The sequence below is a fragment of the Monodon monoceros genome, unplaced genomic scaffold (assembly GCF_005190385.1).
Source record: "Monodon monoceros isolate NGI ecotype Baffin Bay Population unplaced genomic scaffold, NGI_Narwhal_1 Super_Scaffold_3, whole genome shotgun sequence".
Taxonomy (NCBI): Eukaryota; Metazoa; Chordata; class Mammalia; order Artiodactyla; family Monodontidae; genus Monodon; species Monodon monoceros.
In genome coordinates this window covers 64,374,864-64,401,253 of record NW_021703780.1, presented here as the reverse complement: position 1 = coordinate 64,401,253, position 26,390 = coordinate 64,374,864, and the positions used below count along the sequence as shown (strand labels likewise).

Genomic DNA, 26,390 nt, shown 5'->3' with positions numbered 1-26,390 from the left:
AATTTGCTCCTCTTAAGACTACTAACCTGGGCCAGCCCCAAATCCCTCTCTTCCCTGACCCACCCCCGGCCTACTCACAGCTCTGTAGGGAGAAGTGCTTCTGGTCAGGGGCAGGCAGGGCAGTGCCAGGGGTAGGGGGCTCTGGCTGCCCCAAGAGATAGCATATGGAGCGGAGCTGGAAGCAGGGATCAGCCAGGAGCACTGATGTGGCTCTCTCTGTCCTAGGTGGGAGAGGGTACAAGGGTAGTCAGAAGGCTGGGCCTGTCTGAAATCAGTATCTATTCGGAGGGGTGGGGGTGGAAAGTCCAGCCTATTTGCATTATTGCCTGGTTCATTCCACCCAATCTCCCTGCTTCTCTCCAGTCCTCCCAGTAAAGTCCTAGATCCCAGTAAGGACCCACATTGCCGGGTACCAGTTTGGGTACCAGTTTAAGGGAGCACCACCAGAAGATAATGGAAGTCCACCTACCCCCTCATAAACGTTAACCCTTAAAAGGAAACAGCTAAAAAAAAAAAAAAAAGGAAACAGCTGCCCAATCATACACGTTAACCCTTCAAAGAAAACACCTGCCCCCTCATAGACGTTAACCCTTCAAAGAAAACACAACACAAGAAGCTTAAAGGCATGCTTCCCAGGGTTCCGGGAGACGGGCACTCTGGAAAGCCGCCAGCCAAGCTCAGGCTGGGGTATTGTGGCCCGACTCGCTCACCCTCTGGCGGCCACGCGGGGGCCTATGAACGCCGGGGGACGCGGCTACCCCGCCCCGCCAATGGGAGCCAATGGGAGCCTGAGGCCCCGCCCCCGAGAAATCGCCTCCCGGAGAGTATTTAGAAGCTGAGTGCTCAGAAAGGCACTCAGGAGAGAGCTGGGGAAGCCTGAGAAGGGAGTGCTGAGCGGAGCGTGGCCCCAACTCAACCCAAAATCTGGAGCCGGGCAGCTGGAGCGGTCGGCCTTGCGGGACGGAGCCCGCATACTGTCTCGCTGGCCACTGGCCATTTAGCGCCCCGCACTTCTAGCCGGATGTGAAGTGGGTGAGTCTCGGAGCTGTGCCCCGCACCAAGCTGCCCTGTCCCACCCCTGGCAGCCGCCGCCATGGCCCGGCTGGTGCTGCAGGGCACACTGCTGTGCATGCTGGGTGTCGGATTAATGAGCACCCTGGACTCCGAGGGCTTCCTGTTCCCTGCGCCTCATAACTGTCCCTACAAATGTGTCTGCGCTGCCGACCTCCTGAGCTGCGCCGGCCTGGGGCTGCAGGATGTGCCGGGCGCGTTACCAGCTGCAGCTGCAGACCTCGACCTGAGCCACAATGCGCTGCAGCGCCTGCGCCCCGGCTGGTTGGCGCCCCTCTCCCGGCTCCGCGCCCTGCGTTTAAATCACAACGAGCTGGATGCGCTAGGTCCGGGAGTTTTCACCAATGCCAGCGGCCTGCGGCTGCTCGATTTATCATCTAACGCCCTGCGGGCCCTCGGCCGCCACGACCTCGACGGCCTAGGGGAGCTCAAGATGCTGCTTCTGTTCAATAACCGCCTGGCACACTTAGACGAGCAGGCCTTCCACGGCCTGGGCGCGCTCAGTCGTCTCTACCTGGGCTGCAATGAACTTGCGTCCTTCTCTTTCAATCACCTGCACGGCCTGGGCACGACCCACCTACGTACTCTGGATCTCTCCTCCAACCACCTAGGACGCATCCCTGTACCTGACCTGGCTTCACTGCCAGCCTTTCTCAAGAACGGCCTTTACTTGCACAACAACCCATTACCCTGTGACTGCCGTCTCTACCATCTGCTGCAACGCTGGCACCAGCGGGGGCTCAGCGCTGTGAGCGACTTCGCGGGCGAGTACACATGCCTGGCCTTCAAGGTACCCACCTCCCGCGTGCGCTTCTTTGAGCACAGCCGTGTCTTTGAGAACTGCTCAGCTGCCCTGGCTCGGGGCCTAGAGCAGCCTGAAGAACAGCTGCATGTGCAGGTGGGGCAGTCCCTGAGGCTACACTGCAACACCAGCGCCCCAGCCGTGCACATTGCCTGGGTCTCGCCGCAGCATGAGCTGCTTGTGGCACCAGGGTCTCGCAACGGCAGCATCGCAGTGCGGGCTGATGGCAGCCTGGCCATCAGCAATGTGCAGCCGTGGCACGAGGGTGTCTTTGTGTGCCTGGCTACTGGACCCCACCTGCATCACAACCAGACACACGAATACAACGTAAGTGTGCACTTTCCACACCCTGAGCCTGACACTTTCAACACGGGCTTCACCACGCTGCTGGGCTGCGCCGTGGGCCTGGTGCTCGTGCTGCTCTACCTGTTTGCGCCACCCTGCCCCGGCTGCCGCAGCTGCTACCATCACACCTGCCGCTGCCGCCGCTGGCCCCGAACACCCAGCCCACTCCAGGAGCTAAGCGCACAGTCCTCAGTGCTCAGCACCACGCCGCCCGACGCACCGAGACGCGAGGCCAGTGTCCACAAGCACGTGGTCTTTCTGGAACCTGGCAGAAGAAGCCTCAGTGGTCGTGTGCAGCTAGCAGTAGCTGAAGACTTTGATCTCCACAATCCCTTGGGCCTGCGGCTCAAGGCTGGCTCTGAGTCCACTAGCTCCACAGGCTCTGAGGGTCTGGTGATGACCTAGGCTGCCCAGGGGCCCCACCGAGGCCACTGCCTGCCCACTGCTTGCCCTGCTCCCCGCTGCTGCCCAGAGAAGTGCCAGATGCTGGTGGGAAGCACTGGGCTTGGTCCTCCAGCCTCCTGTGTGGGCCTCGACATAAACCACAGCAACACCACTCACTGGTAGAGGGGCTGAAGTCCCCAACTCTCTCCTGCTTCTCCCCAGCAACACAGGACCACAACATCCCAGGACCTAGCAGGGCCTACCTGTGCCCACATGAGGATTGGAACCGAGGGCCATCTGGAAGAGCCCTTGCATTAGAGCCCCAGGTTCACCCGCAGGGGCTAAGGCAGCCATCAGGGAGAGTCGTGGTGAAGAACTGAAGCAAGACCACCTTCTGCTTCCCAAGGGGACGGGAGTGGCCCACAGGAGAAAAGGAGGAAGACTTCAAAGGAAGACTGAGTCCCCACCCCGAGGGTGGAAAGAGGAATTACAAGCCCTCCCTCTGGTGAAATGTGACTCCCCACGCACCAACATTCAAGCTACTTGAAGCTTCACGAGTCCGTGCAGTCTGGTGAGAAGGCAACCAGCAGGCAAGGCTCCTCAAGAGACCTCCAGGGGCATCGCAGGCACTCTGAGGGCAGAGCCTCTCCCATGGGCTCGCAAGACAATGGTAAGGGGCACCAATGACCTGTTCCCCCAGCTTTTCAGCAGTAAAAAGCCTGCTGAGCATGGCTAAGATGGGAGGGCTGAGCCGGAACTTGCTGTCTCCCAAGGGCAGAATCCTCTTAAGGGCTGGCACTGGTATCAGCCTAATGGCTGAAGCAGTGCCCTGGCTTCATATGCATCTCACCACTCCCACGGCAGGGAGGCAGGGAAGCGGGGACTGGGAACCCCTCCTGAGTGAGGGCTGAGCTGGGGGGCCCACAAGTGTCCTGGATCCAGCTATCATGGAATTTCTTAATAAAGGTTAGTACATGCTCGTCGTTGGAGCCTTCACAGACACAGATGGCAGTATGTGTGCTCAGCTCTTAACCCCAGCATTGTGTCCCTGGATATCACAGGATGGCACCCCGCCCTTAGCACAGTCTTAGTTCCCCTGCCCCTGCCTGAGGCACAGCCACAGCCAGCGGCTCTGCCCACGGGCCAGGGCACCCTGCTCTGCGGAGCTACTGGATTCTCCTACTTTAGGCTGCTGCTGCTGCTACCTACTCAGTTCATACCTCACTACCTTCCTTCCAGCTCCAGACCTGACGCTGAAGTCCATGTGAGAGATGAGCTTTGGAAGGCCCTGCCCAGCCCCCTCCCCATCAGACAAGCCCAGCACCCACAGGGGACCCCAGCCCCTAACACTCACCCTGAGGCTGGGCCGTGCACCAGGAGTCGTACCAGGATGCCTGTCACTGCCACCAGAATAGGGTAGTGGTCCACACTCTCCAGGCCTAAGGGAAAGGGAAGGAAGGGGATGAGCTACCCAAGTGGTCCCGCTGCAGGGGCTCCATCCCTGCCCAGCTGACATCATCGTCATTCACACTTCCCACCCTCCTCCCCACAGAAGGCTGAGCTAGGCTGGGGGTGCCAAGCCAGGCTGTCCCGCTGCAGAATGTAGAATCAGGCAGCACTGCTCCTGGCAGAGGAACCAAGGCCTGTGGTGTGTTGGGTACAGGGCTTCTAGGTCCTCACCAGGCAGCCGCAGGGTGACCACGCGGTCAAACAGGTTCCTCTCAGCTGTCACCCGGTTCAGCACCTGGTTCAGCAGCTGTGAGGGCAGGAGCCCATTGGTGGATGGGTGGGCTCACACCACTGGGGTGTCCCCAGGGTCCCAACCACCCTTGCCCAGATGGACACACCTGTGCGAGACGCCGCAGCAGCATCTCAGAGGTAGGCTGGGCCCAGTCGAGGAATATCTCAGGCACCAGCGTGATGGTCATCTCCAAGACACGCAGCAGGCTGACCGAGAGGTCAAAGCAGGTGGCACATACCTTGAGCTGCCGGCTGTCCACAAAGTTCCGCTCCAGGCGTTCAGCAGCCTGCTGGATCTGAGCCACCACCGTGTGGGCAGCAGTCAGTGGTCTGGCCACACTGCAGATCGTGCCTCATCCTCTGCAACCCCCTGGCCCACAAGGTCCCTCCGTGACCCACCTCCTGGATCATGCCGATAAACTCAGAGAAGGCCCAGTTGAGCTGGTTGAGGACGCTGTTGAGGAAGCTGGGTGCCACGTCAGGACCCTCCCGCAACAGGTCTGCCATGTGCTGCTGCAGCAGGGTGGAGGGGCAGGGCTCTGTGGGGACATCGGGAGGGGCATTATCGGGACTCCAGTCAGCGGCCCCTGCCCGTCTGCCTCTGTCCTCACTCACAGGCCGTTGGTGTAAGGGCAGAAAGACAGCTCCCTGGGAACACTCAGGTCTTGAAGGCAGGGGGACAGGGTGCAGTGCTGCCTGGGGGTCAGGGCTAAATCTGTCCCCTCCCTCTGCTGGGCCAACCACAGGCTGCAGTTGTTCCCAATGCCTCCCCCACCCCCAGTTCTAGAACCGCCCCCAAGCCCCAGCCTGATCCCCAGAAAGTTCTCAGTCACATGCCCTTCAGGAAGGGCTAGACCTAGAGGGGGCAACCTCGACTCCTCTTCACTTGTATCAAGGCCATTTCTCCCAAGAGCCTCCTCTGAGCCCTGCCATCCTGCACTGTCCTCTGCTGCCCTTGGCCTGGCCTTAGCATACGGCTGAGGTGGTGGGCGCCAAGTCTGGGCTGACAGGCAGCAGTAACCAGAGCCCTCAGCCACACCGGGCTAGGCATACCTCCCCCCCCCTGCAAATCAATAGTTCCTACAGCAGCAGGATGCATATCTGGCCCCACTGCTGTTCTCCACTTGCAGCTCAGGTCCACCCTGGAGGCAGGACTAAGGCAACTGGCAAGGACTTGCTGTGTGACTCTGCACAAGGAACTTGGCCTCTGGGGACCCCTTTAGGCCCAAACACTCCCACAAGGGCAGAAACATACCACATGGGCTAAAGAGAGCCACTGTGTGGGGTGAGTACAGCATGTGGCAGGCAGATTCTGCAAGCAAGACAGCCCAAGACCCTGGGCTGGGCCCAGTGAAGGTCCTCAGGCTCACCGGGCTTTGCTGGACCATAGGCCCAGGACAGAAAATGCAGACTTTGCTCCCAACCAAAGGCCACTTCCTCCAGGAAGCCCCATGGACACCCTTTGGGGCCCTGGCCAACCCCTAGTCTGTGCCCCTGCCTTGACTCAGGTATCCAGGGTCTGGCACCAGCTAGTGAAAGTAAAGGGGCAGAAGGACATGGTGTTGGGACAAGGCTGGAGGTCAGGGAGCTGGTTCAGAGGGCAAGGGATAGGGTCATCACTTTGCATAAGCTGCCAGCAGCCTGGGAAGATGCTGCCCCTTTTCACTGTGACACATGCAGACCGTTCAGGACCAAAGGGCACACATGGGACTGGAGAGCAAGACTCAAGAGCACCAGAGTGTCCTTAGACTGGGAGGAAGCAGAGAAATGGAAACCCCAGGGGATACACAGGGGGTTTGGGGCCCAACACGAGTCCAGAACTGAGGCTGGAAGAAGTGGGAAAGTCTGCAAGAACGCAAGAGCAGCGGGTGACGGCCCCCGCCTGCCAAACCTGGATACTCACTCTGGAGGCTGGGCAAATTGGCATCCTCGGGTTTGGTTTTCAGCAGGTGTGGCAGCCGTGTATAGCGGTACCCGAACCCACAGCCCTGGGGGTGGAGTTGGCGGGAGGTCAGTGGGGCAGGGCAACCCCTCCCTCCAGCCAGCCATAGCCACCTCCTCTCCAGCCAGGCTTACCCTCCAGAGCCGCACCAGGATCCAGTTGGTCTGGGCCCAGGGCCGCTGCTCATAGGGAGCCAGGAGACTCCTCACCATGGCGATACGCCTGTGAGAGCAATGGGTGGTGGGCACGGGGTGACGCTAGTGCTGTGCAGGGCAGAGTGCGTGCCCCCCTGCCCCTGGGCCCCCACTCACTGCTCCTCAGGGATCCGCTCCACGGCCCGCAGGGAGTTTGGGTAGCACACGTAGCTGGCCAGGGCCTGCATCAGCGAGTCACGGATATCTGCTGGGACAGGCCATGCCTCAGCAGGTGCCTGGCATGAGCCCTGGTGCCCATGCCTCATACCCACCTGGCCGGCATTGTGCGCAGAAAATAGCCAGCCAGAGGTGCCATCCCGTCCGTCCCCATCTCCCCCAGCCCTCTGTCGGGCACCTCACCAGTGCCCACGATGCGTGTGTCGGCAAAGTGTTTGGCAAGGATGGCAGCCAGACGGGTCAGGGTCTCTTCATAGCCTGCAGGGTTGGGTAGCAGGATGAGCTGATCGCGAGTGCGGACTCCAGAGGCAGGCACACCCCTTGGTGGGTGGGCTTGGGTAGTGGGCTCCAGAGCTAGCTCCAAGGGCTAGTCTGGGCCCAAGCTGACATCTGGGGACTTTAGGCAGGGCATTCACTAACAGTTGGTAAGAGTTGAAGGCACAGACTCATTGTGGGCGTTGGGCGGGTCCCAGCAGGAGGATAGGTCCTGACAAAGAGTCCTGCCTGGGCTCAAACCCATCTCAGCACACACACTGGAGGGCTCAGCAAAGTCTCCTGGGCACCCACAGCCCCACCTCTGAGGACAAAGCCTGCACTGAGGCCTAGGGCAGGGCAAGGGGACAGGCCAGGAGCGTAAAAGCCCACAGCCTAGTCCAGACATAAACTGCCAAGCCCAGCCTGGAATCAGTGGGTCTGCAAGAAGCCCAGACTCCTATGTGGCCACCAGCAGCGCCCCCCTACTCCTTGCTGTGATCTGCAAAGACAAGCCACTCTGCCCCTGCATGGGATGCCACACCCCATGGCCAGCGCCAGGGCAGCAGGGTAAGAGGCCAGCTGGCTCCTGGGCCACAGAAGCACCAAGAAGGAAGTGAAAGCCAGGGTGGGGTGGGGCGGGGCAGGGTGGGTGGGGTGGGGGTGATCCCCACACCCTGTACTCTATTTCGTCTGTTTCCCTCCTAACACCAGGGAGGAGCTGTTGGTTCTATGGCTGCTGGTACTAGGACAGGGCTCTCCACCATGTGGGACTTTTGCAAATGCTTGTGTGATGCTGGGCAGAGCCTCACCTCCTCCCCACGTGGGATGTGTGCTGCTGGGCCATGAGGGCTCAGAACAGGGCTTCTAGGGCTCACTCCAGAGGCCCCCTTTTCTGTCCCCTCCCAGCCTGAATGGGCCCATCACCTGGGAGCTCCTCTATGCTGTGCACAGGGCCAAAGTAATTCTTGAGAGCACTGTAGCTGTTGATGGCCACACTCAGGTAGAATTCGGGCATGAAGGCAAAGAGAGGACCTGTGCGGTCTCCATGCTCGATGGTCCGCAGGCAGACACGCAGCAGCCAGTAGATGTCCTGCATCTTCTCCTGTGGGAGGCACACAGGGTGTTGCTGGGCTGTTCACGGGAGGGGTCACAGGGGGTGTGGCCCGGTCTGGAGATTAGGAAAGGCCTCCCAGGAACATGACATGAGAACTGGATTCCAGGAAGTGGGAGCAGTGGCTCAGGTAGGAGCAATCAAGCACTGTACTGGGCAGGCAAGACAGGCCACCAGCCTGGATAGGGCAGCACTACAACCCCAACCAGAATCCTGGGTTGCAATTTTTTAAGGTACAGAAGGTGTAAAGCGAGAGGGTGCCATGTGACCAGAAGCCTGTGTTGGAACACTGCCCAGAGCAGAAGGGGCTGCAGGGACAAGTGGGGACAAGGCAGTGAGGAAGCTACAGCCTTGGCTAGGCCCAAGACAGCAAAGGGACTGGATGGCCAGGCATGCGGATGCACCGATTGGCTGTGAGGGCAAGGGAATGGTCGCAACAAGAACAGGGCCCACATTTCTGTGCGTAATGGAGCCTCCATGGAGGCTGGAAGTCCTGGGGGAGAAGCAGGCCTGGTAAAGGGCAGAGGGGATGTGGCTTAGGACATGTGGAGCATGAGGTGCCCAGCGATGCCCCCAAAGAGTTGGTGTTAAGGAGGCAGGCAGAAAATGAGTCTGGAGCTCAGAGGAGAAGGTGGTGTGAAGGTCAAAGGCAGCATGACTGCTGGTGGAACAGAGGCCACGGAAAGCAGACAAAACCTGCCAAGGGCCCAGTTCCCCACAGTATGGTTTCCAGATAGTCTATCCCACAAAAGGGGCCAGGAGGGGTCACCAACCAGAGTGAGGCCCTAGGCCCCAGTCCAGACCCATAACACCACATCTCCTGGAGTGGAGCCGGAGCAGCTGCACTTTCCACCAGCTCTCTGATGTGCTCTCAAACCTGAGAGCCCGAGAAGATGTAAGCAAGAAGTCAGAGGGTGGCCCTAGGCCTGGAAGTACACATGGACAGGGAGGCCTACAGGAGCTGGCATCACCGAAGGCCAGAGAAGACCGAGTCTGAGGAAAGGATGGCAATGGCACCGACGCGGCCAAGGGGGCCACTGTAATGGGAGAGGAGATGTGTCCACAAAGGGAGAGGGGGGAGCTCGACAGACACCTTGCAAGACTATTTCAGAAAAGTGGAGGAGCCTGATCTGGGCAAAGAGTGAAGAGAAGATGAGGAAGCCAAGACACAGAGAAGGAAGGAGAGAGCGGTAGTGTAAGCAGATGTACAGTGAGAGAAAGGCATCACGGGCTTTTTCCTTTACTAATGGGAGAAGCTGAAGGAGCAGGAGGCAAGAGGGTAAGCATTGCAAATGTAGAAGAAAAAAAAAAGGCAGTTCAACATAATAAAGGCTGTATTATGAAAAGTCCATAGCTCACATCATACTCAATGGTGAAAGAACGACAGGCTTTCCTCTAAGATCAAGAACAAGACAAGGTGTCTGCTTTTGCCACTTCTATTCAACATAGTACTGGGAGTTCTAGCCAGAATTAGGCCAGAAAAAGAAGTAAAAGCCATCTACGTTAGAAAGGAGGGAGTATGGGACTTCCCTGGTGGTCCAGTGGTTAAGACTCCACGCTCCCAATGCAGGGGGCCTGGGTTCGATCCCTGGTCAAGGAATTAGATCCCACATGCATGCCACAACTAAGAGTCTGCATGCTGCAACTAAAGATCCTGCATGCCGCAATGAAGATCTTGCATGCTGCAACTAAGACCCAGCACAGCCAAATAAATAAATACATACATACATACATACATATATATTTTTTTAAAGGAGAGAGTAAAATTATCTCTGTTTGCAGATGACATGATCTTATATGTAGAAAACCCTAAAGATTCCACCAAAAAACTATTAGAATTAATAAACGAGTTCAGGAAATTTGCAGGATACAAAATCGACACACAAAAATCAATTGTGTTTCTATACACAAGGAAGGAACAATCCAAAAAGGAAACTGAGAAAATAATTCTATTTACATTAGAATCAAAATTAATTAAACAGGTGTAAATTTAACCAAGGAAGTGAAACACTTGAAACACTGAAAACTATGAAATGTCACTCAAAGAAATTTTAAAAGGTACAAACAAATGGAAAGACATCCCACGTTCATGGACTGGAAGACTTAATATCGTCAGATGTCAATACTACCCAAAGCAATCTACAGTTTTAATGCAATTCCTATAAAAGTCCCAATGGATTTTTTTTTTTTGCAGAAATAGAAAAAGACTATTCTAAAATTCCTTTCGAATCTCAAGGGACCCCAAGTAGCCAAAACAATCTTGAAATAGAACAAAGCTGCAGATCTCACACTTCCTGATTGCAAAACTTATTGCAAAGCTACAATAATCAAAACACTATGGTAGGGCTTCCCTGGTGGTGCAGTGGTTGAGAATCCGCCTGCCAATGCAGGGGACATGGGTTCGAGTCCTGGTCCGGGAAGATCCCACATGCTGCCCGTGTGCAGCAACCAAGACCCAACGCAACCAAAAATAATAAAATAAATTAAAAAAAAAAACAGTGTGGTACTGGCATAAACATAGACATACAGACCAATGGAATAGAGAGCCCCCCACCCCCAAACCCTCACATATATGGTCAAATGATTTTTGACAAGGGTGCCAAGACCATTCAATGGGGAAAGGACAGTCTTTTCAATAAGTGGTGCTGGGAACACTGGATATCCACATACAAAAGAATGAAGTTGGACCATTATCTCACATCATATACAAAAATTAACTTAAAATGGGTCACAGACCTAAACTTAAGAGCTAAAAACTCTTAGAAGAAAACATAGTGGAAAACCTTCACGACCTTGGATTTGATAATGATTTCTTGGATATCACAACAAAAGCATAGGCAAGAAGAGAAAAAAATAGATAAATTAGACTTCATCAAAATTAAAAAATGTGCATCAAAGGACACAATCAAAAGAGAAAATGGGAGAAAATATTTATAAATCATAATCTGCTAAAGGGTTGATACCCAGGATATATAAAGAACTCCTACAAATCAAAAACAGGAAAACAATCTGATTTAAAAATGGGCAAAAGGATTGAATAGACATTTCTCCAAAGAAGGATATACAAATGGACAATAATTACATGAAAAGATGCTCAACATCACTAATCACTAGGGAAATGCAAATCAAAACCACAATGAGATACCACTTTACACAGATTAGGATTACTATTAAAAAAAAAAATTTCTGAGAAACAAGTGTTGGCAAGGATAGGCAGAAATCAGAACCCTGTGCCCTGCTAGTGGGAATGGTGCAACCACTATGAAAAACAATATGGTAGTTTCTCAAAAAAATTAAAAATAGAATTACTATATGATCCAGCAATTTTACTTCTGGGTATATACCCAAAAGAATTAAAAAATAGGATCTTGAAAAAGTATTTGCACACCCATGTTCGTAGCTACATTATTCACGATAGCCAAAAGGTGGAAGCAACTCAAATGTCCATAGATGGATTAACAGATAAATAAAATGTGGTATATACACACAATGGAATATTATTCAGCCTTAAAAAGGAAAGAAATCCTAACACATGCTGCAACATAGATGAACCATGAGACCATTATGCTAGATGAAATAAGCCAGTGACAAAAATTCCACTTATATGAGGTACTAGAGTAGTCAAATTCACAGAGACAGAAAGTAGAACAGTGGTTGTCGGGGACTGAAGTGAAGGGGGGAATGGGAATTAGTGGATATAAATTTCAGTTTGGGGAGATGAAAAGAGTTCTGGAGACTGGTTGCACAGCAATAAATATACTTAACACTGCTGAACTGTACATTTAAAATGATTAAGATGATAAGTTACATATTGTATTTTACCGCAACTTTTTAAAATGGTTAAGATGGTAAACTTTATGTTGTGTATATTTTATCACAATTTAAAAAGAAGGTACAAAGATGGGAGGGTGAGGTTCCTAAGAAGACAGTGTGGGAGGGGATGGCAAGATTGCCTAGGGAGGTGGACAGGCATGAAATCCTGGTGGTGGGATGACGGTGACCATCTTTGTGGGGCTGGAGCAAGGTGGTCTGTGGCAAGAGAGAACAGAGGGGTAAAAGGCAGAGGTGGTTTGGGTTGGGGAGGAGTCACCAGAAGAAAGAGCAGTAGAGACCAAGGGCCTTGATCACCCAGTTATGGGGGAGGGGCACGCCCAAGAAGGTGAACAGATGCCCTACATGGGCACCTGGGGAGCATCCCAAGGCACTCACTTGTGGAGGGGGAGATGTCAGGGAAGGTGGGGAGATAAAACAAGTGCGGCGGGTCCGGGGCCTGGGGTGGCGGGGGTCAAAACATGGTCGCTGCGGGAGTGCACCGTCTGTCCGTCTACCCCGGGAGGACAGGGACTCAGCTTTCTGGTTCACTACTGAGTGTCCCCAGTGTCAGGATGGCACCTGGCATCCTCCAGGCTCTGGGCATGTTAATGAATGAACGAGTGAGTGAATGAGTGAGAAGAGAACAAGCCAGTGGCCTCGAGTGGGAGGGGAGTCAGAGAGAAGCAGATGCAGATGCAGGGTGAGGCTTGGGAGAGGCCACAGAGCCCCTGATGCGCTGGGAGAGGAGCAGGGGCAGCGGACAGTGGGAGGCAGGTAGAGACAGGCTGTTCCTTGAATGGAGGGTTATGAGCTGCGTGGGGAAGTGGGGTCTACAAATGGCATCTACTTAAGTTCATGGGGCATGAAAAGTTCAGGGGATGTGGCACTAGGTGGGGAGGGAGGATGAGGAGCAGGGAGGGGGCACGTGTGTGCCAGAGGCCCAGGAGGGCAGGGAGCACTGAGGGGCTGGCACAACCCTGCCCAATCAGTGACTAGTCCGGGGGCTTGGGGAGGGCAGCAGCTGCTGGCCTAGGACACACCGCTCACCTGGGAGTAAACGGTGGCATGGACCCAGGCAAGACGGCGACTTAGGTGATCCAGCTTTTCTGAGAAAACCTTCTGGCTCTTCGTCAACTCTGCAAGGATGTCCTTCCTCTGCCACCCAAGGAGAAGGGAGGAGAGGACAATCAGGACATGGCCCCGTGCCCAGACCCACACAGCCTAGCGGGGGCCCCACTGGTGCCCGGGGCAGGCAAAGGGTTGGGCGGACCCAGCTCCACTCTTCAAAACCCTCCTCAGCCTCTGACCTGCTGGTGAGCCTGAGCAAGACAGGGCCACAGGTGCCCCTCAGAATGTGGAAGTGAGACGCAGCTGAGGGCATGTGAGATGAGCCCCTGGCTGGGACATCCCAGGGACTCCACGCTAGAACTGCAGCTCCGGCAGCTGCTTTTGCCCTGGACAAGCGCAGGGTCCTGTAGACAGGTGGGAGCCAGGGGCTGCCAGGGAAGCCCAGACTGGGCATTCTTGGCTCTGTTCCCCAGGCCAGAGAGCTACGGCAGAGGGGCTCCAGGGGAGGGAAGGAGGGAGGGAGGGAGGCCCTGCTTCCTGCTGACTCTGCAAGTGGCCGAGGAAGTACTCAGGGTCGAATCCATAATTGATGAGGAGAGTGGGTGTGTGTCAGCACTTAGTGGCCAGGGTAGGGGCACCCTGGCACAGGCCATGGCTGGCTGACGGGGCTCAGGCCGTGCCTAGCCCTGGTGCCAGCCCCACTCTCACTGATGTGGTCTGCCCGGGGCGGGAGTGGGGAAGAGGAGAACTGCTGGGCAACCCCAGAGGCAGGGGCAGGATAGCAGCTTTCCCTCACGGGCTTCCCTGGGGAACCCCAGCGAGCAAGCTGCCCTCTTTAATGCCCCACCCTCCCAAAGACCCACCTGCCCATCCACCTTACCCGCTTGGGGCACCGGCGGAGCTTGTCCTCTGTGTCCCTCAGAGCCATCGCATACTCATTGACATCATCGGACACTCCCACCATCTAGAGCACCAGACACCACATCCAGGGTGACCCTTGGGCACTTCGCACAGGTTTCTCCACACCCAGTCTGGACCCCAGCCCTGCCAAACCCTTAACCTTAGGCCCAGGACAGCCCCCTCCCACAGAAGTCAACGAGGTCAGGCCCAAACGGCACTGGCAGAAACTAGTCTTGCTGTGGCACATGCTAAGGCGCACAGTCACGCCCAGGCACCCCTGGAGACATGTGGGCACGTGTGGGCGCACACACACATGCATCCAAACACACAGAACCACATAACATGCGCATGGACCAGTGGCGTGAGACCTTGCCCAGCTGCTGGTGAACGCTGAGATTATACATCATGATGGCACCGTCCAGGACTTCCAGCAGGGAGTTCTCGGTGAGGGGCTGCTCAGGCTCCTCGGGGGGCCGCCCCACCAGCAGGCCCTCATTCCACTGGCTACCCTCGACTAGGGAATAGGGAAGGACAGGGTCAGGGTCAGGGTCGGAGCCATTCCAGTTCTCTTCTAAGCCTATGGAGCCAGGATGGGCCTTATAGGAGGAGAAGGAGGCCCTCTCCCCCTGCCTGGGCCCAAGGAGGGACCTGCAGGGAGAACATGTGGGCCGGGGCAGGGAAGGTGCTGCATTCCAGGACCTATTTCTGTAGCATCAATTTCCTGCCCTCAGAGTGCACTTCCCACACCCCTGACATACTGCCAGGCCACAGGACCAGGAGGGAATGGGGTGTATTTGGCTTTGCCCCGGGGGAGTGTTGTACAGGAGAGAAGGATCCTTCAGCGCGCCACGCCTGGCCCTGCCTGGCACCTACTGTCCTCACGGGTCCTCTGCTCCGCGCTCAGTGTGCGGACCTTCACTTTCTCTGAGGTGCTCAGAGGCCGCCGTGGGGTCATCAGGCTCACAGCTGCTGTGCTGAGGAAGCGGTTGGCTCGGCCCAGGGTTGGAGAACTGAGCCAGCTGGGCCGAGGCAGGGGCAGCGCGCCCCCCATGGCCAGGGCCTGCATGGGGCGCTGTGGTGGAGAGAGGAGGCCAGACGCCACTCAGCAATCCCAGGACCCGGGCCCACTTATGGCTCCCTTGATATGTGAGGCTGGGGAACGGGAGAGCGAGAGGGCACCGGCTGGCTGGGCAGGAGGCCCCGCAGGGCCCCATTCACCACTGCGCCTGTGCCTCACCCTCCACCTGCTCCAACCCAGCCTTCACCCTGCATCCCAAGGCCCTGTGTCTCGTAGGGACTCAGCAGCAGGAGGCATGCCCCACCACACCCGTCAGTTCATGCCTCCACCTGCAGCAAGGGAACCTGCCTGGGGACAAGCTCCTTGCCTGCATGGAGGGGGAGATGGCCCCGTGTGACACCCCTACCCTTATGATAGAGGGACAGCCCAACACAAAGCCCCCTGCCTGCCCCTACCGCGGCACCTGGGCCGCAGCCGGGGCTGGCTCCTCATCCTCATCCAGGTCATCCATGGTGGCCGCCTGGAGCTCCAGTGGGTCGATCAGGATGTTGGCCTTAGAGGCAAGGTCATCTAGGAGGAATGACAAGAGGGCTTTCAGACCAGTGGAGGGCAGAGGGGTCATAGGTAGAACCACTGAGGACAGTGAGAGGGCAGGAGGCCCTGCAGGGCCCCATTCACCACTGCGCCTGTGCTTCACCCTCCACCTGCTCCAACCCAGCCTTCACTCTGCATCCCAAGGCCCTGTGTCTTGTAGGGCGAGTCATGCTGAGTGAGGCAGAAGGCTCTCCCCACCACGACCCCATCACTCCGTCTTTATCTGCGTGACCCCACTCTCTCCAGGGCCCTACTTCTCTGACTGCTCCGTTGCTTTCTTCCTTGTCCTGCCCCACAAACAAAGGGAGATCCAGAGCTGCCCAGGGCTCTCCTTGCCTCACTCTGCACACTCCCCAGGGGGTCCGGTCCTCACCGCAGGCTTGTCCCCACCTCTGCGCTGACAGCTGGACACACCACCGCTTCCTCCAGCCCAGGCCTTCATCCTGGCTGCATCACTGGGCACCTCAAACATACTAAACTGTCCTCTTCTGCAGCTCCTCTTCCTGATGGTGCCTCATCCCCACAGACTCTGGCAAGAAGCCTGGGGTCATCCTTGTCCCCTTCCCTTTACCCTCCCCGCCTCCTCTGTTGCCTGGACAACTGGCTTCCTTGTCTCCTTTCTTGGCCCTTGCACTCTACCCTCCACACTGTAGCAGCCAGAGGGAGCTTCTTACAACGCAGACCCCCCAACCTCGCACCCTTGCTTCAGGACCTTCCAAAGCTACCACTGTCCCTGGAAGGAGCCTACAGCCGCTTTGTGGCCCACAAGGCCCTCAGACTCTGCCCTTCAGACTCCCTGGCCTCATTTCCCATCACTCCCTGCCCCTCATTTTCCTCTCTAGCACGCCAGCTGCTTTCTCTCTCCAGGCCATGCTGGGCCGTTGCTGGCATCCCTGCCACCGCTCACACTGTGCTCTCAGCCCTTTGCACTGGAGACATTTGTGCTCATCCTTGAAAGTAGTTCAGGCAGCAAATGCGAGTCCCCCCACCCCACCCCCGCCCCCACCCCACAACTCCCTCACCAAGATCCCATGGTTCCCTCCTCCATCAGCACACTGCCCCCTATTCCATCACAGGGCTCCCAGACCTCCTCTGGGGTGGATGTGCAAGGGAAGGAAGGAGTAGTTGGACGCAAGACCAGGGGCAGAGGAGGCCCATCAGCATCTCCCTGCAGAGCAGGTGGAGTGACTCGGGCGCCCTCTGGTGGGCACAGCGCAGCTCAGCACTCAAGGCCGAGCTGGCTCAGGAACCACCCCCCATCCTGCCCTGCTAACTGCCCAAGCCTGCGCGCACCTTTGAGGGTCTTCCGAAGGTGTGAGAGGAGGCCTCCAAGGCGCTGCAGGTCAAAGTAGTCCACCTTGCCATTATAGAAGACCTGGGGCGGGATGTAGGCCTCTGCGAGGAGTTGGGAGGCCGGGCCAGCAGTCAGAGCCCAGCAGGACCCCTGGCCTAGGCCACCTACCTGACCAGGCTTCCCCTACCACCGCGCCCTCTACCATTTCAGGTCAGTTCCAGCAACGGCACAACTTGGGATGAAGGGGGCATTCTTGGCTGCTGGTCACCCAGGTGAGAATCAGAGAGGGCCCTGACCCAGCCCTATGGGAGATCGCCCAATGCAGGCTGCTTCCACTGACCCCTGGGGACTCCGTCCCACAAAAACACAGGGCCCCCAGCACCTCAGAGCCCACCCAAGGCATCCCCGACAAAGGACTGCACAGAGGGCTAGTGGGCAAGGACTGAGGAACAGGGCCCATAGAGGACAGGAACCCAGGGGACCATCAGAGCAAACACGGGCTCACCATCCAAGTGCAAGGCCTCCGCGCCCAGTGGGTAGGACTCAATTAGGCAGGAGGCCTGGGACAGCTCCCCCCAGCCCTGCCCTCAGCTATCACTCCACACCAACATTAGGGGCTGCCCTGGGGCTGGCTCTGCCCAGCGTCTACAACTCGAGGCCCTGGCCACACTCACCCTCACTGAAGGTAGCGCATGGGTTCGAAGCCTTGTATTCGTCCCAGAAGTAACGCAGGGCCGAGATCAAGCGGTGTAAGAAGCAGACCATGTACTCAGGGGGGCAGAGCATGGGCATGTTCTGCAGGCACAGGTGTAAGACATGCATTTGTGCGGCCCGGAGGCCAGCCCACTCCTCATCCAAGGCCCTGCCCCAGGACCCTGGGCTGAGCAGAGAGGGTAGGGCGGCAGGCGGGGAGGAAATGTAGAAGTGCCAGAATTACAGGTGCAAATGCTGCGACAAAGCCAGGGGGCCATGGTGGGCTGGCCTGGGGATACCTACCCCCCGGCTGCTGGCATTCTCCTGCAGAAACTTTCGGAACTTGGTCAGGAAGATGTACCTAGAAGCTTCACCCTTCAGGGGAAGGAAAGCCGAGGCTGTGATGAGCTGAGGATCCTGGCCCCGGACTGGACTCAACTTAGCCTGCACGCTGCCACAAGAGCCTGAGCCAGCCCTGCCCTCTGGGTCTCCAGGCCCGGTCTGATACCCCTCCTGGCCAGGGACCCACACAGGGGTCTGGGAATCACTTACCCCGTTGTCATCTTGATTGTTCAACAGCAGCTTCAGGATCTGGACCTGTAGTTCTTCCACCACTGGGGGTGGGGTGGGGAACAGGACAGCCTTCCTCAGGCAGGGCCTTGCTCTCAGGCTCCCGGGGACCGGCAGGGGGAGCAGGTTTGGACTGAGGCTCCACCACCAGGGATCCCCAAGTCCAACCTAAGCATGGTCACTACCAAGTACACAGGCACAGAAATCCTCCACCCCCTACCCAGTGCCTGAGGAACGGGGCTGACCTTCGATGCGCTTCTTGAGCCTTTGGCAGCCCCGTTCATAGGCACGCCGCCGGAGCCGCTCCTCGGAGGTTTCGTCCTTCACCTCCTTACTGTCTTTGCCCTGGGCAGGGGGGAGGGGGGTGAAAGATGGCAAGGCTCACCCTGGTCTACTTCAGACAAAAGACCCCTACTCCCACCCCCAGCCCAGGAAGGGGCCTCGCGTGCCATGTACAGGTGGCTCGGACACCCCGGGTCAGCCCTCACTGTGACCACCACCCACCCAAGTCAGGGCTGCCCACCTCCCTGCTGGAGCGGTGGGGCCACCAGGTGGTGGGGATGAGCTCCTGTAGGCCAGCCTCCTCCACACGCAGGGGGCTCTTGATGTAAAAGAAGACAACGGACCGGAGCACATCGAAGCTGGTGGTCGTTAAGGCAGAGCTCCGCTCACCACAGGGTGCCCCGTACACCCTCATGAGCCCTCCCGAAACTTGCCCACCTCCGGATATGCCCACCACAGCTCTCCCAGTCCTCAGGGTGCCATCGCTGCTGTGTGCCTGTCACCACTGACTGTGAGCCCAGAGAAACAGCTGTGGCTGTCAAACCCACCAAGCCCAATTCCAAGCAAGGGCACGATGAAGACTTGTCACAGGAACAGATGACGGTGGGACAGCTGGAGAGAGGGCCTGGCAGGCTCTCTATTTGTTTCTGCCTCCTAGAGGCTGAGGACCCCACAGAGAGAAGACAGCTACTAGCACAGGTTTCCCAGCCAGGGGCCCGAAGCTATGCTCTCTCTCCTACACCTGCAGTTCTCAACGTTATAGGGAAACAGGAGGAGCTGACTCCTTCGAGAAGATTTCATAGGAACCCCCGCTATGGAGCACAGATAGAAGTGCAGTGCTTTGGCTGAAGAGGGCGGGCGCTGATGGCTCCCCCCTGCCCCCCACCCTCCACCTCTGGGTGGCCCAAGAGCCTGCAGGCATCTGGAAATCCCTGCTCAGGCCAGCCAGCCAGCCTGGATCCTTTGCTCTACCCTCCCTGCTCTGTAGATAAAGTGCTGGGAAGGCTGGGTCCTGGAACAAGGACTCACACGCTGGGTGGCTCTGGTCTTCCTGAGCCTCCGTGGGGAACCCTGGGCAGAGGCACACCACCCTCCCTGGTTTCTGCTGACCCCAGAGGGCACTGCATGTCTGGCCTGCCTAGTAGCAAGGAGAGGATACAGGACGTGGCTCAGCAGAAACTTGCGAGACTTCTCATGACTGAGGATGGCAATGGTGAGCCGCAGGTAGCGGATCTGTGGGGAGAGGGTGCTTAGAGTGGGCAGGTGAGGCCCAGGGGGCTCAGGGCCAGGGCAGGAGCTCCCACCTGCAGGCCCAGGTCAGGGACGATGGGCGAGAACCGGTACAGCCGCAACAGGGACATCATCAGCTGCCTGAGGCAATCTCGCACCTCACAGTCCTGGAGGAGGGAGGTGAGGTCGCACAGCGACGCGCTGAGGGCAGCCCCGGGACCGCCTTCTCCAACACCCTCCCTGCACGCCCCCTGACTCAGTGGAGCCTGACATCCTGGCCTGAGGCCTGATATCCGGCGCCTCACCTCCATGAAGAGCCACAGGAGATCCAGGACCTGGTGCACCACAGACTGCGCCTGTGCGGGGGTGCCCGCCTCCATGACGCCCAGCAGGAAGCTCATGAGCACGGCCTCCACCAGGTACACCTTGCGCTGCACCAAGGGCGGGTGCCAGTGAGGTGGCAGCCTCCTGCCCCACTCAGGGCCCCCCTGCCCTGGCACGTGGCCAAGGCCACAGATGGACTCTTGGTCCCCGTCAAGCAACCCCAAGTCATGGATGAGCCCTTCTGGGGTCTGATGGAGACACAGGAAATGCTGCTACCCAACAACGCCTCTGGGGCTCTGCACATGCCATTCCCTTGGACTGTGATGTCACCACCCCTCGATCTTCTTTCTAGGAAGCCCCCTGATACCCTCAGCTGGAAGTGTCTCCTCCTCACCCGCTGACATCCTTGGGGTCTAAGGGCTCTGGTCACAGGGGCCCCTGACAGGTGATGCTGCTGGACCTCATGCACCTCAGCATCCCAGCCCTCAGCAGGGGTGTTTCTACCATGGCCCGCCTCTCCCCTCCCTAATGTCCCCTCACCAGGAGCGGTGCGAAGCGATGGAAGATGTGAGCCAGTGTGAGGAGGACGGTGGGCTGGCCCTGCAACTGCCACTCAGAGCTTTCCTTCTCCACCAGCCGCCCTTGCTGTGTGGGCGGGGAGGAAGGGACTGTGAGAGGCAGAGGGCTGTAGAAAGCCCCCAGCATACCCGGCCCAGACGCTGGCTCACCACGGGGTCCAGCTCCACGCTCAGCACTGCCTGGAAGCAGCCCAGCAACTCCTGTGCCCGAACCAGGTCGGCGCTTGGTGGGTCCTGCAGGGGCCGGTAGCCCACCACTGGGTAGGTGCCACAGAGTTAAGCCAGCAACACCTGATCTGTGGCTCAGAATACCCACCCCCTCCCACTGAGACCCCTGCAGAAGGGCCTGGGCTCCAGGGCAGGGCTAAGAGATCAGATTGCCTGGTTTGCATCACAACCCTCCCGTTCCTCTGTGAAGCAAAACTTCTCTTGCCACTTTATGCTCTTCACCTGTTCAGTGGAGATAGCAATGGTACCCACCTAACAAGGCTGCTGCAAGCATTCTCCTCAGCACCCACCTCAGCTGTACCCTACTCACTCTTCCCGGCAGCAGGGCCTGCCACCAGCCCGCAGAGCTCCTGGAGCAGGGAGACCCCCATCCTGGCTTCCTCAAGAGCATCCAAGCAGCCCACAGCCTTCTTCACAAAAGGATATCGCAGGGGACGGCTGCCGAAGTTGAAGGCCACAGACTCCTTGAAGGAGAGGCTGATGGCTGGGAAGTAGGCCATGCCCAGGCCCCTGGATAAGTTCTCAAAGGCAGTGCCCAGAGACACACCATTCCTGGAGCAGAAGGGAGGGTCCGTGAGCCAGTGCTAAGAAGGATGTGGCTGAAATGGACCAGTGAGCAGGCCTCTGTGGGGGCTGCCCACCCTCAGGCTACCAAAGCCAGCCTGGCCCCTTACAGGGCCTGGAACACGAGGGCAGACTGGGGATGCCCCAGAGGCCAGGCCTGTGAATAGAGGCAGGAGACTCACAGGCAGAAGGACAGCGTGCCTTCATCCAGGTCGATCAGGCAGCTCACAATGTCCCCCGCTGCCCACGCCTGCCAGGGGAGGAAGACTTACAGATATGCAGAAGCCCAGCAGCCTGCCCACTCTGCCCCCCTCCAGCTGTGTCTCCACTGCCACCCAGGGGAGACTGGCCACAAGGACAGAGGACCTCAGTCCCCGCCCTCCCCCTGGTGCCCTACATTCCCTCAGCGCTGCCCAGTGGCCCCCACCAAGCTGTGGGGATGGACATGGGCCAGTTGGGCTGCAGGGGGCCCGGGCCTCACCTTCCCGTAGTTTGTCGTGGTCACGTTCCACTTGCGCACCCGGTTGCCATCGTAGGCATAGGAGTTGTGTGTATCTCCAACCCCCTCCTAGGGAGGAACTGTCTGTGAGGTCTGGAGGAGGTGGGGAGGGGCAGGGCCAGAGCCCACCAGCCACCAGCCTTGGACCCACGTGGCTCTACAGAATGGGGCTGATGCTCTGAGAGAAGGAGTGAGGGCTGTTTCGGGGCTGGATTGCCCTGGGATGGGGTGGGACACATTATGTCCCCTCCAGAGGGAAGTCCAGATTAGGGTGCTGAGCAGACCCTATGTGGGCTGGGGGGTTGCCTGAGCCCTGATGAGGCCTGCTGCCAAGAGAAGGTCTCCCTGGGAGGGGTCCCTCTCCCACATGTACCTCCTGATTGAAGCGGCAGTTGATCGTGCACCAGCCAATCTGCATGAGCCCCTGGGAGGAGATGAGCACCTCGTAGACCCATTTCCCTGGAAAAAGTCACGTCAAACCCAGCAGGGAAACAAAGACTGCCTCCTGCCTCTGGCCCGGGCCCTCAAACTTCCTCCCAACTCCCTGGGCCACAGCAGAGCGTGGTCTCACCTTTGTACACGCATGTGGTAGAGCGGATAGTACCAAAGTTGCTGTGTCCAATCACCTGGGTGGAGAGCAGGGGTGCTGAACCTCCTCCCGGGCATACGGGGTGCCACCCCAAGGGAGAACGACCCCACTCCAACTCGGCTCGCCTTGGTGGCGACGCCTGTCGTGGCCAACACTGTACTGCGCCTGAACAGGGTGGAAGGGCCTAGACCCATGTCAGCAGGGATTCTGGGCCGGGAGCAAGATAGGAGGGGCTCATGGCTACACTGGGAAGGCCTCGGGGCTGGGGTCACACCAAGAGGGTTTCGGGGCTATGTCAGGAGGGGTTTGTGGCTGCAGCCCCATCAAGAAAGGTCGAGACCAGGGCCACATCAGGAGGAGCTTGGGGCTGTGTCAGGAGGGGCTTGGATCTGGGACCCCATGCCTTGCCCTCGCTCACCCCCAAGAGGTCATCATCCACCAGAAGAAGCCCTTCGAAGCCACCCGTGTGGTCCAGGACCACAGTGGACGGGCCAAGCCGCCCTTCAACCTTTCCTGGAAAGGAGAGAAGAGGGTGTGGGGTTGGGCCAGGCACAGGGCCTGACAGATGCAGAGAGGGTACTGAGCCCCCCAGGCCCAGCCCTGGCTCCCCAGTCCCATTCCTGAGGCTGTCACCGACCCTGGCTCTCCTCCTCCTCCTCCGCCTCCTCGTCCACATGTAACAACTGGTCCAGATGCTCTGGCAGGTTCTGGAAGTTCAGGAGTTTCCTGGGGAGAGCGAGAGGCTGCGAGAGTCCCAAAAGTCCTTGAAACCAGCCAGATGACGCTAAATCCCTCTCCCAGTCCCTTTCTCCTGAGCTTAGGAGGGTGGCTGCCCAGACTCCAGAAAAAGGGCTGTACCAGTCCCAGATTCTGGCATGCTGGGGGTCAGAAGACTGGATTATCCACTAAATTTGGTGCACCTCAAGACTGTTTAAAAAAAAAAAAAAAAAGAAGAAGGAAGAACTCTTTCTAAACCTTTATCCTCTCATCTGTATAAATGGAACAAGAGCTGTATCTCAGAGATGCTGTGAAGATTCCTAGGAATAATGCACCCTCCGTAGCCCATAACCTCCCCACTCTTGGAGGTGGCTTGTTGATTATGCCTGGGCAAGGAAGGCTGGGAGCAGTGCTGATCCCCAAGATGGTCAGTACCAAGATCAGCTAGTCCAGTCCTTGACCCCAGGTCTGTGGTCCCAGCCAGGGAAGCCTGTGTGTTGAATGAGACATGTCCTGGGAGGATAAAGGGCTCAGCCCTCTTAGCTTCTGGCTGGCTCTGTCCTGGACCCACCTGTAGAGGAGAGTAGAGCACAGAGCCTGCCTATCTGCCAGCTGCCCCAGCCAAAGGGCCTAGGAAAATCTGTCTGAGTGGCCCCCTCATCCTCCCAGCACACATGCCCAGAGGAGAAAGAGCTCTAACACTGGCCAGCTAGGTCCTGAGTTCAGTTGCTAAGAATAGCAGGGAATGAGGTGGTGCTGACTAGCAGGGCTCAAAGAGCAGAGGCCTGACGCCCATCTGGATCCAGCCCACAGACTGCTGGCACCTGCTCTTCTAACTCTAATCCCAGTTCCCACCCCACTCATCCCCCTAGAGAGCAGGCTCTGGAAGGGCACGAAGATGGGCCAAAGCACTGACTCTCTGGCAAGGTAGCTTCAACCCAGGCCCAGGGGCCACATGTTCCCATACTGTGAGCTACAACTGACCTTGAGCTACAGGAGGTGGAGATCCATGAAGCCTCCTCCCTACTCCTACTGAGCCCCAGGCCAAGGCGAGCAGGCAGCCGTGCAATGGGGTGCCTCGCCAGTAACATGGAAGGCTGTAGCCGACCCTGTCTCTCAACACCCCAACGCGCCCAGAGATCAAGCAGGCTTCTGCAACAGAATTTCTGACAGGCCCACACCTGGGAGAGCTGCTCTAGTCCTGTGCCTGCTCTTAAGAGCAGCTTCGGGTGGCCAACCTGACACTCAGCCTCAGTGAACGCCTGCAACATTGCCCATTTGGCCAACCCCAGCACTTGCCTACCCTTTCTGGATTGCCCAGGTTCCAGCCCAGAGTTCTGCATCCACACAACCACTGACTAACGGCTCTGCCACCTGCTCTCCCTCCTGGCAGCCACGGCACCAGTGGCAGCAGGATCATTTCTGGTATCACATGAGGTAGGGATCAGATGGCCCTGGGAACAGGCCAGGGCTGGGGTGGGGGTGGAGGTGGGCAGCAGCCCTCCACAAGTAGAAACCCTTTGGTCACCACAGCTGCTTAAATGGAACAGGCAACGATGCTGCCCTTTGGGTCTGCCCAGCGAGCAGAGACTGTGAAAGACAGAATAGCCCTGGCTGGCAAGGGGGCTGAGACATGGGGACACCCATGCCTCACTGCAGGGAGAAAGAATGTACAGGCCGGGACTTCCCAGGTGGCGCAGTGGTTAAGAATCCACCTGCCAATGCAGGGGACATGGGTTCGAGCCCTGGTCGGGGAAGACCCCACATGCCGCGGAGCAACTAAGCCCGTGCGCCACAACTACTGAGCCTGCACTCTAGAACCCTCGAGCCACAACTACTGAGCCCGCGAGCCACAACTACTGAAGCCTGCATGCCTAGAGCCCATGCTCCGCAACAAGAGAAGCCACCACAATGAGAAACCCACGCACCACAACAAAGAGTAGCCCCCGCTCGCCACAACTAGAGAAAGCCCGCGCACAGCAACAAAGACCCAATGCAGCCAAGAATAAATAAATAAAAATAAAATAAAAAATAAATAAATTTATTTAAAAAAAAAAAAAAAGAATGTACAGAACCCTTTGAAGAAGAAATTCAGCAACAGTCCTAAGAGTGATTGCAATTCAAATACTCTAGCCTTGTGATTCCAACCCTGGGCGTCTATGCAGCACTGTTTACAAAAACAAAAGCCCCTCTAAACTAGGGCAGTGATCAGGCAGATTCCTGGACCTAAAAGATGCCCACCAAGATCAATCTGTAGTGTAGAAAAACATTCAGGGATAACATCTGATGACAAAAATAGGATTTAAACTATACACTTTTGGAGGTGAGGGATATGTTCATGGCACTGCTGGTTTCACAGGTTATCCATGTTAAAATTTACTAGATTGTATGTTTTAAATACATGTAGTTTACTGTATGTTAATTATTCCTCAATAACTTTAAAAAAGCTGACAGTGACAAAAATCTAAAAAAAATTTTCCACACAGCATAACCCAAACTACATACATCGTGAGGTAAAGAAAACAAAAAGGAATCACACTCAAATGGTTATATTAGAATCAGAAGATGACAGTTGCTTTTTTTTTTTCTATATAAGTTTCTGCTAAAGCGCACTCGTAACTTTTTTTTTTTTTTTTTTTTTTTTGCCGTGTCAAGTGGCTTACGGGATTTTAGTTCCCCAACCAGGGATCAAACCCAGGCCCTCGGCAGTGAGAGTGCAGAGTCCTAACCACTGGACCACCAGGGAATTCCCCACTTGTAGTTTTGATATGAGCTAAACTTAAATACATTAAATTTGCAAGGAAGGCTGGTGGCATCTGTGCTTTACAGATCAAGCAGAGGCTACAGAGGGGCAGGGTGCGACAGTGGTGAGGGCAGGTGCACATGGACCAGATGCTGAGTGTAAAATAGGTGCGAAGTGCCATGCTGAGTGCGCACCATGCCCCTGACCTCCACTATACTCTCAGAAGGAAGGTACTAGCACTGCCAGGGGAAAGGAAGAGGCGGAGTCCAGAAGGCGGACTCTCTGGCCACAGGTCTCACAGCCAGGAGTGGCAGAGCAAGAACGGAACCCAAGCCAGCCTACCCAGAGCCCTGGCCTCCTTCCCCACAATGCAGTCTCCAGCCTCTGGTCTGGTCCCACAGAGTGAGGAAGGGAGATCCACCTGGCCATACCTGCTGGTGGCTGCCGTGGGTGCACGATCAGTAGAGGAAAAGATGCGGTGCAGGTAGTCGTCCAGTAGCTTCTCGTGCACGATGCCTGCACCACAGGTCAGAAGGGAGAGAAGGGACACATGGTCAGTGTGGCTCCCAGCCCCTACTGGCCACAGAGGCTCCTGGTCCTAGGCCAGCCACAGGAGTCAGCAGAGCAGTCACGGTGGGTGCCCTGCTCCATGGCTGCTAGTGGAG

General features: G+C 57.1%; 2 protein-coding genes across 5 annotated transcripts in view; one reads left to right on the top strand and one right to left on the bottom strand.

The window, feature by feature from the left end:
* RNF123 (ring finger protein 123) overlaps nucleotides 1-26,390 on the bottom strand; it is a 29,056-nt gene that overhangs the window by 896 nt on the left and 1,770 nt on the right. For 3 of the 4 annotated variants that reach the window (XM_029241846.1, XM_029241848.1, XM_029241847.1), the window contains exons 3-36: nucleotides 26,157-26,241; nucleotides 22,903-22,991; nucleotides 22,684-22,778; nucleotides 22,248-22,302; nucleotides 22,050-22,135; nucleotides 21,659-21,745; nucleotides 21,360-21,427; nucleotides 21,040-21,165; nucleotides 20,536-20,650; nucleotides 20,348-20,452; nucleotides 19,789-19,914; nucleotides 19,558-19,650; nucleotides 19,413-19,486; nucleotides 18,495-18,612; nucleotides 18,217-18,316; nucleotides 17,954-18,015; nucleotides 17,705-17,776; nucleotides 17,383-17,503; nucleotides 16,708-16,809; nucleotides 15,284-15,390; nucleotides 14,676-14,874; nucleotides 14,171-14,316; nucleotides 13,783-13,866; nucleotides 12,882-12,989; nucleotides 7,835-8,012; nucleotides 6,839-6,913; nucleotides 6,596-6,683; nucleotides 6,419-6,506; nucleotides 6,246-6,330; nucleotides 4,742-4,881; nucleotides 4,450-4,638; nucleotides 4,283-4,358; nucleotides 3,957-4,041; nucleotides 79-221 (exon numbers count right to left, since the gene is read on the bottom strand). In XM_029241846.1, coding sequence (XP_029097679.1) covers nucleotides 79-221; nucleotides 3,957-4,041; nucleotides 4,283-4,358; nucleotides 4,450-4,638; nucleotides 4,742-4,881; nucleotides 6,246-6,330; nucleotides 6,419-6,506; nucleotides 6,596-6,683; nucleotides 6,839-6,913; nucleotides 7,835-8,012; nucleotides 12,882-12,989; nucleotides 13,783-13,866; nucleotides 14,171-14,316; nucleotides 14,676-14,874; nucleotides 15,284-15,390; nucleotides 16,708-16,809; nucleotides 17,383-17,503; nucleotides 17,705-17,776; nucleotides 17,954-18,015; nucleotides 18,217-18,316; nucleotides 18,495-18,612; nucleotides 19,413-19,486; nucleotides 19,558-19,650; nucleotides 19,789-19,914; nucleotides 20,348-20,452; nucleotides 20,536-20,650; nucleotides 21,040-21,165; nucleotides 21,360-21,427; nucleotides 21,659-21,745; nucleotides 22,050-22,135; nucleotides 22,248-22,302; nucleotides 22,684-22,778; nucleotides 22,903-22,991; nucleotides 26,157-26,241 — 3,570 coding nt within the window. Of the gene's footprint in view, nucleotides 1-78; nucleotides 222-3,956; nucleotides 4,042-4,282; nucleotides 4,359-4,449; nucleotides 4,639-4,741; nucleotides 4,882-6,245; nucleotides 6,331-6,418; nucleotides 6,507-6,595; nucleotides 6,684-6,838; nucleotides 6,914-7,834; nucleotides 8,013-12,881; nucleotides 12,990-13,782; nucleotides 13,867-14,170; nucleotides 14,317-14,675; nucleotides 14,875-15,283; nucleotides 15,391-16,707; nucleotides 16,810-17,382; nucleotides 17,504-17,704; nucleotides 17,777-17,953; nucleotides 18,016-18,216; nucleotides 18,317-18,494; nucleotides 18,613-19,412; nucleotides 19,487-19,557; nucleotides 19,651-19,788; nucleotides 19,915-20,347; nucleotides 20,453-20,535; nucleotides 20,651-21,039; nucleotides 21,166-21,359; nucleotides 21,428-21,658; nucleotides 21,746-22,049; nucleotides 22,136-22,247; nucleotides 22,303-22,683; nucleotides 22,779-22,902; nucleotides 23,009-26,156; nucleotides 26,242-26,390 lie in introns of all 4 variants that reach the window. The other variant, XM_029241849.1, reaches the window with a different exon arrangement.
* Nucleotides 216-3,907, top strand: AMIGO3 (adhesion molecule with Ig like domain 3). The gene has a single exon (XM_029241858.1). It carries the CDS (start codon nucleotides 1,094-1,096, stop codon nucleotides 2,621-2,623), a length of 1,530 nt encoding a protein of 509 aa, XP_029097691.1. The 5' UTR covers nucleotides 216-1,093; the 3' UTR covers nucleotides 2,624-3,907.

Excerpts from the sequence above, each read along its gene's own strand:
- AMIGO3 (XM_029241858.1), top strand. The coding sequence starts at position 1,094 with ATGGCCCGGCTGGTGCTGCAGGGCACACTGCTGTGCATGCTGGGTGTC.